Source organism: Rhinoderma darwinii, chromosome 2, assembly GCF_050947455.1.
Source record: "Rhinoderma darwinii isolate aRhiDar2 chromosome 2, aRhiDar2.hap1, whole genome shotgun sequence".
NCBI lineage: Eukaryota > Metazoa > Chordata > Amphibia > Anura > Rhinodermatidae > Rhinoderma > Rhinoderma darwinii.
Window position 1 is genome coordinate 481,373,527 of NC_134688.1, and position 8,897 is coordinate 481,382,423.

An 8,897-nucleotide genomic window follows, 5' to 3' on the forward strand; every position below is an offset into this window, starting at 1 on the left:
AGTATCACACATGATAGGATTAGATACACAGCTCAGCAGACAGTATCACACATGATAGGATTAGATACACGGCTCAGCAGACAGTATCACACATGATAGGATTAGATACACAGCTCAGCAGACAGTATCACACATGAAAAGATTAGATACACAGCTCAGCAGACGGTATCACACATGATAGGATTAGATACAGCGGCTCAGCAGACAGTATCACACATGATAGGATTAGATACACAGCTCAGCAGACAGTATCACACATGCTAGGATTAGATACACAGCTTAGCAGACAGTATCACACATGATAGGATTAGATACACAGCTCAGCAGACAGTATCACACATGATAGGATTAGATATACAGCTCAGCAGAAAGTATCACACATGATAGGATTAGATACACAGCTCAGCAGATAGTATCACACGATATGATTAGATACACAGCTCAGCAGACAGTATCACACATGATAGGATTAGATACACAGCTCAGTAGACAGTATCACACATGATAGGATTAGATACACAGCTCAGCAGACAGTATCACACATGCTAGGATTAGATACACAGCTCAGCAGACAGTATCACACATGATAGGATTAGATACACAGCTCAGCAGATAGTATCACACATGATAGGATTAGATACACAGCTCAGCAGACCGTATCACACATGATCGGATTAGATACACAGCTCAGCAGACAGTATCACACATGATGGGATTAGATACACGGCTCAGCAGACAGTATCACACATGATAGGATTAGATACACGGCTCAGCAGACAGTATCACACATGATAGGATTAGATACACGGCTCAGCAGACAGTATCACACATGATAGGATTAGATACACACCTCAGCAGACAGTATCACACATGATAGCATTAGATACACAGCTCAGCGGTCAGTATCACACATGGTAGGATTAGATACACAGCTCAGCGGTCAGTATCACACATGATAGATTTTAGATACACAGCTCAGCAGACAGTATCACACATGGTAGGATTAGATACACAGCTCAGCAGACAGTATTACACATGGTAGGATTAGATACACAGCTCAGCAGACAGTATCACACATGATAGGATTAGATACACAGCTCAGCAGACAGTATCACACATGACAGGATTAGATACACAGCTCAGCAGACCGTATCACACATGATAGGATTAGATATACAGCTCAGCAGACAGTATCACACATGATGGGCTTAGATACACAGCTCAGCAGACAGTATCACACATGATAGGATTAGATACACAGCTCAGCAGACAGTATCACACATGATCGGATTAGATACACAGCTCAGCAGACAGTATCACACATGATAGGATTAGATACACAGCTCAGCAGACAGTATCACACATGATCGGATTAGATACACAGCTCAGCAGACAGTATCACACATGATAGGATTAGATACAGGGCTCAGCAGACAATATCACACATGATAGGATTAGATACAGCGGTTTAGCAGACAGTATCACACATGATAGGAGTAGATACACAGCTCAGCAGACAGTATCACACATGATAGGATTAGATACACAGCTCAGCAGACAGTATCACACATGATAGGATTAGATACAGGGCTCAGCAGACAATATCACACATGATAGGATTAGATACAGGGCTCAGCAGACAATATCACACATGATAGGATTAGATACAGGGCTCAGCAGACAGTATCACACATGATAGGATTAGATACAGGGCTCAGCAGACAATATCACACATGATAGGATTAGATACACAGCTCAGCAGACAGTATCACACATGATAGGATTAGATACACGGCTCAGCAGACAGTATCACACATGATAGGATTAGATACAGGGCTCAGCAGACAATATCACACATGATAGGATTAGATACACGGCTCAGCAGACAGTATCACACATGATAGGATTAGATACAGGGCTCAGCAGACAATATCACACATGATAGGATTAGATACACGGCTCAGCAGACAGTATCACACATGATAGGATTAGATACAGGGCTCAGCAGACAATATCACACATGATAGGATTAGATACACAGCTCAGCAGACAGTATCACACATGATAGGATTAGATACACGGCTCAGCAGACAGTATCACACATGATAGGATTAGATACAGGGCTCAGCAGACAATATCACACATGATAGGATTAGATACACAGCTCAGCAGACAGTATCACACATGATAGGATTAGATACAGCGGTTTAGCAGACAGTATCACACATGGTAGGATTAGATACACGGCTCAGCAGACAGTATCACACATGATAGGATTAGATACACAGCTCAGCAGACAGTATCACACATGATAGGATTAGATACAGCAGCTCAGCAGACAGTATCACACATGATAGGATTAGATACCCATCTCAGCAGACAGTATCACACATGATGGGATTAGATACACAGCTCAGCAGACAGTATCACACATGATAGGATTAGATACACAGCTCAGCAGACAGTATCACACATGATAGGATTAGATACACAGCTCAGCAGACAGTATCACACATGATAGGATTAGATACACGGCTCAGCATACAGTATCACACATGATAGGATTAGATACACAGCTCAGCAGACAGTATCACACATGATAGGATTAGATACACAGCCCAGCAGACAGTACCACACATGATAGGATTAGATACACAGCTCAGCAGACAGTATCACACATGATAGGATTAGATACACAGCTCAGCAGACAGTATCACACATGATAGGATTAGATACACAGCTCAGCAGACAGTATCACACATGATAGGATTAGATACACAGCTCAGCAGACAGTATCACACATGATAGGATTAGATACAGTGACTCAGCAGACAGTATCACACATGATAGGATTAGATACACAGCTCAGCAGACAGTATCACACATGATAGGATTAGATACAGGGCTCAGCAGACAATATCACACATGATAGGATTAGATACAGTGACTCAGCAGACAGTATCACACATGATAGGATTAGATACACAGCTCAGCAGACAGTATCACACATGATAGGATTAGATACACAGCTCAGCAGACAGTATCACACATGATAGGATTAGATACACAGCTCAGCAGACAGTATCACACATGATCGGCTTAGATACACAGCTCAGCAGACAGTATCACACATGATAGGATTAGATACACAGCTCAGCAGACAGTATCACACATGATAGGATTAGATACACAGCTCAGCAGACAGTATCACACATGATCGGCTTAGATACACAGCTCAGCAGACAGTATCACACATGATAGGATTAGATACATGGCTCAGCAGACAGTATCATACATGATAGGATTAGATACACAGCTCAGCAGACAGTATCACACATGATAGGATTAGATACACAGCTCAGCAGACAGTATCACACATGATAGGATTAGATACACGGCTCAGCAGACAGTATCACACATGATAGGATTAGATACAGCAGCTCAGCAGACAGTATCACACATGATAGGATTAGATACAGGGCTCAGCAGACAGTATCACACATGATAGGATTAGATACAGGGATCAGCAGACAGTATCACACATGATGGGGTTAGATACACAGCTCAGCAGACAGTATCACACATGATAGGATTAGATACACAGCTCAGCAGACAGTATCACACATGATAGGATTAGATACACAGCTCAGCAGACAGTATCACACATGATAGGATTAGATACACAGCTCAGCAGACAGTATTACACATGGTAGGATTAGATACACAGCTCAGCAGACAGTATCACACATGATAGGATTAGATACACAGCTCAGCAGACAGTATCACACATGATAGGATTAGATACACAGCTCAGCAGACAGTATCACACATGATCGGCTTAGATACTCTGGTATAACATCGCACTTCTGTTGTCTCTCTGCAGCCGCTCGTCTCCTGGTGGACACCGCTGATCGGGTTGTGTTGGTGACGGGCGGTCAGGATGAGGCTGTCGTGTTTTGTGATATAAAGGTCATGACCCCGGGCGCCGTCCTCCATGTTGGGTGGTTCTTGGTGTCGCCCCCTTCACCCTCCGCAGTGAATATCCTGAACGTGACGCACGACGGTCTGACCTCCCACAATCCCTCCTTTTCCTGGTTCCTGAGTGAACGGATTTCTCCCAACAAAATCGTCCTCCGCAACCTGCGCCCCCGACTGCCGGGGTCCGTGTACTGCGCGGTGCGGGAGCTGCTGCAGGAGAGCGGGGGATGGGTCGTCCTGGCGGAGCAGATCTCCGGGATCACACGAGTCATGGTCAGCGCCTCAGGTAATTCGCTCCCGTACCGCAGGACATTTACCGTATGAAACCGAGAATGTGCCGGAAAATACGGCGTGCGCTACGTGGATTATATGAATGGTCGTGGTTGTGATAAGTCGGAACGTCCATCAAATATAGTGAAGATCTTTGTAATTTGGCGTAAATTTAGTGTCGGTGTGCGGCGTCCATGAGGGGGCGAGGGGTGCGAGCTGTTATCCGTTCTACCACCGGCGCCAGTTTTGCTGGTTTTCACCTCCGCCATCGACGTTCATGATGAATTGCGCTATTTTCTCATTAAATTCGGATGTAATATTTCTCCATATTCCGTCATGTGAAAAAAACGTAAAATAGTGCCCCTCCCCCTAATGGCGCCCTGAGAGACCGCCTGCTCCGACTCCTCGTACGTCCCTGTCGCCCGATGTTGTGTGAGCCCCAATACCCACTGTCGGATGTTACACAATAGTCAGGTGTGCCATTCAGGGGCCTGGGAAAGCTGGGTGCCCACCCCTGTCTGTCGCTCATCACCCAGCTTTCCCATCTTCAGATAATTGACCTTCTGGTCTCGTTGTTTTTGTTTCTATTGCAGATAAAACTCTGAAAATCCCTAAAGAGAATGTGAGCCGCGCGGCGCTGGTAGGGGGGGATGTGGTGCTGCGCTGCCCCCTGGAGGAGGTTCACAGCTCTGCAGCCCTCTACTCTGTGTCCTGGTATTATCAGGGTTCTCCTCACTCCTCTCCCAGCCTCCTGTACAGAGCGGGGTGGGAGGGGGTGACGGGGTTCGGGGAGGCGCTGGCCGGGCGCCTGCAGGTGGTGGCCGCGGTGCGGGGGAATTACAGCTTAATCCTGCGCGGTGTGGGGCCGGAGGACGCCGGGGTATATCACTGCCAGGTGGAGGAGTGGAGGCTGCAGGAGCAGAGCTGGAGGCTGGAGGCGTCTGATACCTCGGGATACCTGCAGCTCCGGGTCACCGCTCCAGGTAAGAGAACAACCACTATGGCCCCAGTGACCGCATCTAATACATGTACCGCGGGCGGGGGTAGCGGGCGGGACGTCGCTGAAATCCTTGCAGTAAAGTTTTGGGGTTACAGATTGAGGGGTTCTTGTGGGGGGTCAGTATAGTGCAGGTTGTGGGGTTCTGGGGATCAGTATAATGTTCATTGTAGGGTTCTATGTCAGTATAAGGCAAGTTGTAGGGTTCTGGATCAGTAGGTTGTGAGGTTTTGTATCAGTATAGTGCAGGTTGCTAGGATCTGGATCAGTATAAGGTGGATTGCGGATTTCTAGGTTAGTAGAAAGCAGGTTGTGGGGTTCTGGATCAGTATAAAGCAGGTTGTGGGGGTTCCAGGTCAGTATACCATGTGTTGTGGGTCTATAGGTCAGTATAACGTAGGTTGTGGGGTTCTAGGTCAGTATAGCATATGATGTGGGGTTCAAGGTCAGTATAACATGGGTTGAGGGGTTCTAGGTCAGTATAGCGTGTGTTGTGGGGTTCTAGGTCAGTATAGCATGTGTTGTGGGTCTATAGGTCAGTATAATGTATTATGTGGGGTTCTAGGTCAGTATAACATATGATGTGGGGTTCAAGGTCAGTATAACATGGTCTGTGGGGTTCTAGGTCAGTATAGCGTGTGTTGTGGGGTTCTAGGTCAGTATAACGTAGGTTGTGGGGTTCTAGGTCAGTATAACATGATGTGGGGTTCAAGGTCAGTATATCATGGGTTGTGGGGTTCTAGGTCAGTATAACATGTGTTGTGGGTTATAGGTCAGTATAGCGTGTGTTGTGGGGTTCTAGGTTGGTATAGCCCAGGGTTCTAGGTCAGTATAGCATGCGTTGTGGGGCTCTAGGTCAGTATACCATATGTTGTGGGGTTCTAGGTCAGTATACTGTATGTTATGAGGTTCTAGGACAGTATAACATGGGTTGTGGGGTTCTAGGTCAGTATAACGTGTTGTGGGGTTCTAGGTCGGTATAACCCGGTGTTCTAAGTCAGTATAACATATGTGGTGGGGTTCTAGGCCAGTATAGCATGCGTTGTGGGGTTCTGGGTCAGTATCTCGTATGTTGTGGGGTTCTAGGTCAGCATACCATATGTTTTGGGGTTCTAGGTCAGTATGTTGTGGGGTTCTAGGTCAATATAACGATTGTTGTGGGGTTCTAGGTCAGTATAACATATTTTGTGGGGTTCTAGGTAAGTATAACATGGTTTGTGGGGTTCTAGGCCAGTAGTTGTGGGGTTCTAGGTCTGTATACCGTATGTTGTGGGGTTCTAGGTCCGTATACCGGCTCTTGTGGGGTTCTAGGTCAGTATACCGGATATTGTGGGGTTCTAGGTCAGTATAACGTGTGTTGTGGGGTACTAGGTCTGTATACCGGATGTTGGGGGTTCTAGGTCAGTATAACGGCTGTTGTGGGTTCTAGATCAGTATAACGTATGTTGTGGGGTCCTGGGTCTGTATAACGGATGATGTGGGGTTCTAGGTCAGTATGCCGTATGTTGTGGGGTTCTAGGTCAGTATGCCGTATGTTGTGGGGTTCTAGGTCAGTATAACGGGGGCTTTTGCAGGTTCTTGACAAGCATTGAGAACCCCACAATGTATTTTCTACCTTTTCCTATTGTTTCCAGGGGATCGGCTGCGTGTGAACGGCACTGAATTAACCCTTGTCGCTCCAGAAGATTCCAGCCTGACCTTTCCCTGTGGTGTGGAGTCCATATCTGTCCCTGGCTCCGTCTTCTCCATCACCTGGTGGAAGGTTCTGGACCTCGGGCACCATCTGGTGTTTAATGCCAGTCACCTGGGGCAGTTTGTCTTTCCCAGTGAGGAGGGCAGCCGCCTCCAGTATGAGCGGCCATCAGAGCTGACGTTCCAGCTAAAGATCCTCCGCACGCAACTGGCAGACGCCGGCATTTATTACTGCAGGATCCGGGAGTGGGTGCGGACGCCCCGCGGGGTCTCCTACCAAATAGCAGAACAAAGTGGAGGGAACATCTCAGTCACCATCCAGGCAGCAGGTGCATCTCATCTACAGTCACAATATCACATCATGTCTTATACTCCAGTCACATCCAGAGCTGCAGTCACAATATCACAGCAGGTCTTATACTTCAGTCACATCCAGAGCTGCAGTCACAATATCACATCAGGTCTTATACTCCAGTCACATCCAGAGCTTCATTCAAAATATGACATCATGTCTTATACTCCAGTCACATCCAGAGCTGCAGTCACAATATCACATCAGGTCTTATACTCCAGTCACATCCAAAGCTGCAGTCACAATATCACATCAGGTCTTATACTCCAGTCACATCCAGAGCTACAGTCACAATATCTCAGCATGTCTTATACTCCAGTCACATCCAGAGCTGCAGTCACAATATCACATCAGGTCTTATACTCCAGTCACATCCAAAGCTGCAGTCACAATATCACAGCATGTATTATACTCCAGTCATATCCAGCCCTGCAGTCACAATTCTGTAGTTACATCATGTCTCATACTCCAATCACATCCAGAGCTGCAGTCACAAATCTACTGTTATATAATGTTTTATACTACAGTCACATCCAGAGCTGCAATCACAATTCTGTAATTACATCATGTCTCATACTAGAGTCACATCCATAGCTGCAGTCAGAAATCTATTGTTATATAACGTTTTATACTCCAGTCACAACCAGAGCAGTCAGTTCTGTAGTTACATCATGTCTCGTACTCCAGTCACATCCAGAGCTGCAGTTACAAATCTACTGTTATATAATGTTTTATACTCCAGTCACATCCAGAGCTGCGGACACGATTCTGCTGGCTTCAGTGCTCTGTCTGTTCCCTCCGCAGGTTCCCGCTCCCACAGCTGCTCGTCATCGTGGCTCTTCTACTTTCTGCTGCTCGTCTTGCTGCTTTTCTTCTTCCTTCTCGTGGTTTTCGGGTGGAGACTTCTGACAAGATGGAGGAACAAGACTGGAGGTTCATCCCTCAGGAACGGGGAGGGTCGGTGGTCTGAGATGTACATCCAGGACCGGAGAGAGGAGGACCCGGAGACTGAGGCGGCTGCAGTCTGACCCTGGTCCAGTGGCCGCACTCTTGTCTCGGTGCCGCTTATCTTCCTGCCTGGACATGTACTTGGCATGAAGGAGGTTCATTCCTCACACTCGCCCATAAATAATATTCTCAGACTCCAGGACTGGATGATCTGTAGCGGTGGTCCCCGGATCACATGGACCTGCAGGGGACTCCCACTTTATATAAAGAACCGGAAACCGCCCCCCCCGGGCACAGAGTGGAAGCGCAGGGGAGGTACAGACCCTCCTGTCCAGGGATTGGATATGCGGGGCTCCTCCCCCTTCCTTTGTTGCCGCCCCCGCTCTGATGTTCTCACACCCAGCGCATAATAAACGTCTCGTGAATGTCTCAGACGTCTCCACCGTCCTCACGTATACCGCTCTGCGACCATCAGTGTAGGGGGAGGGGAGGTCCCATTGATGAACACTACAGTCACAGCCTCCCCCAGCCTGAAATGGCTGATAACAGAGAACAATAGAAGGTTTACTGTTGTGCTCTGGTTATCGCTGTGTCGGGGATTGTACATTCATGGGTTAATGGTCGGGGCTGCAGGGAGTTTCCATCAGATGATCAGCAGGA

The 8,897-nt window shown here is 47.2% G+C and overlaps 1 protein-coding gene across 1 annotated transcript in view; it reads left to right on the top strand.

Moving 5' to 3' along the window:
- LOC142741935 (immunoglobulin superfamily member 3-like) overlaps positions 1-8,666 on the top strand; it is a 33,580-nt gene extending 24,914 nt beyond the window's left edge. Inside the window, exons 7-10 of the mRNA XM_075851257.1 lie at positions 3,884-4,264; positions 4,842-5,231; positions 6,880-7,266; positions 8,094-8,666. Of these exons, the coding sequence (XP_075707372.1) occupies positions 3,884-4,264; positions 4,842-5,231; positions 6,880-7,266; positions 8,094-8,317 (1,382 nt within the window). The 3' untranslated portion in view covers positions 8,318-8,666. The remainder of the gene's footprint in view (positions 1-3,883; positions 4,265-4,841; positions 5,232-6,879; positions 7,267-8,093) is intronic.
- Positions 8,667-8,897: the final 231 nt, after the last annotated feature.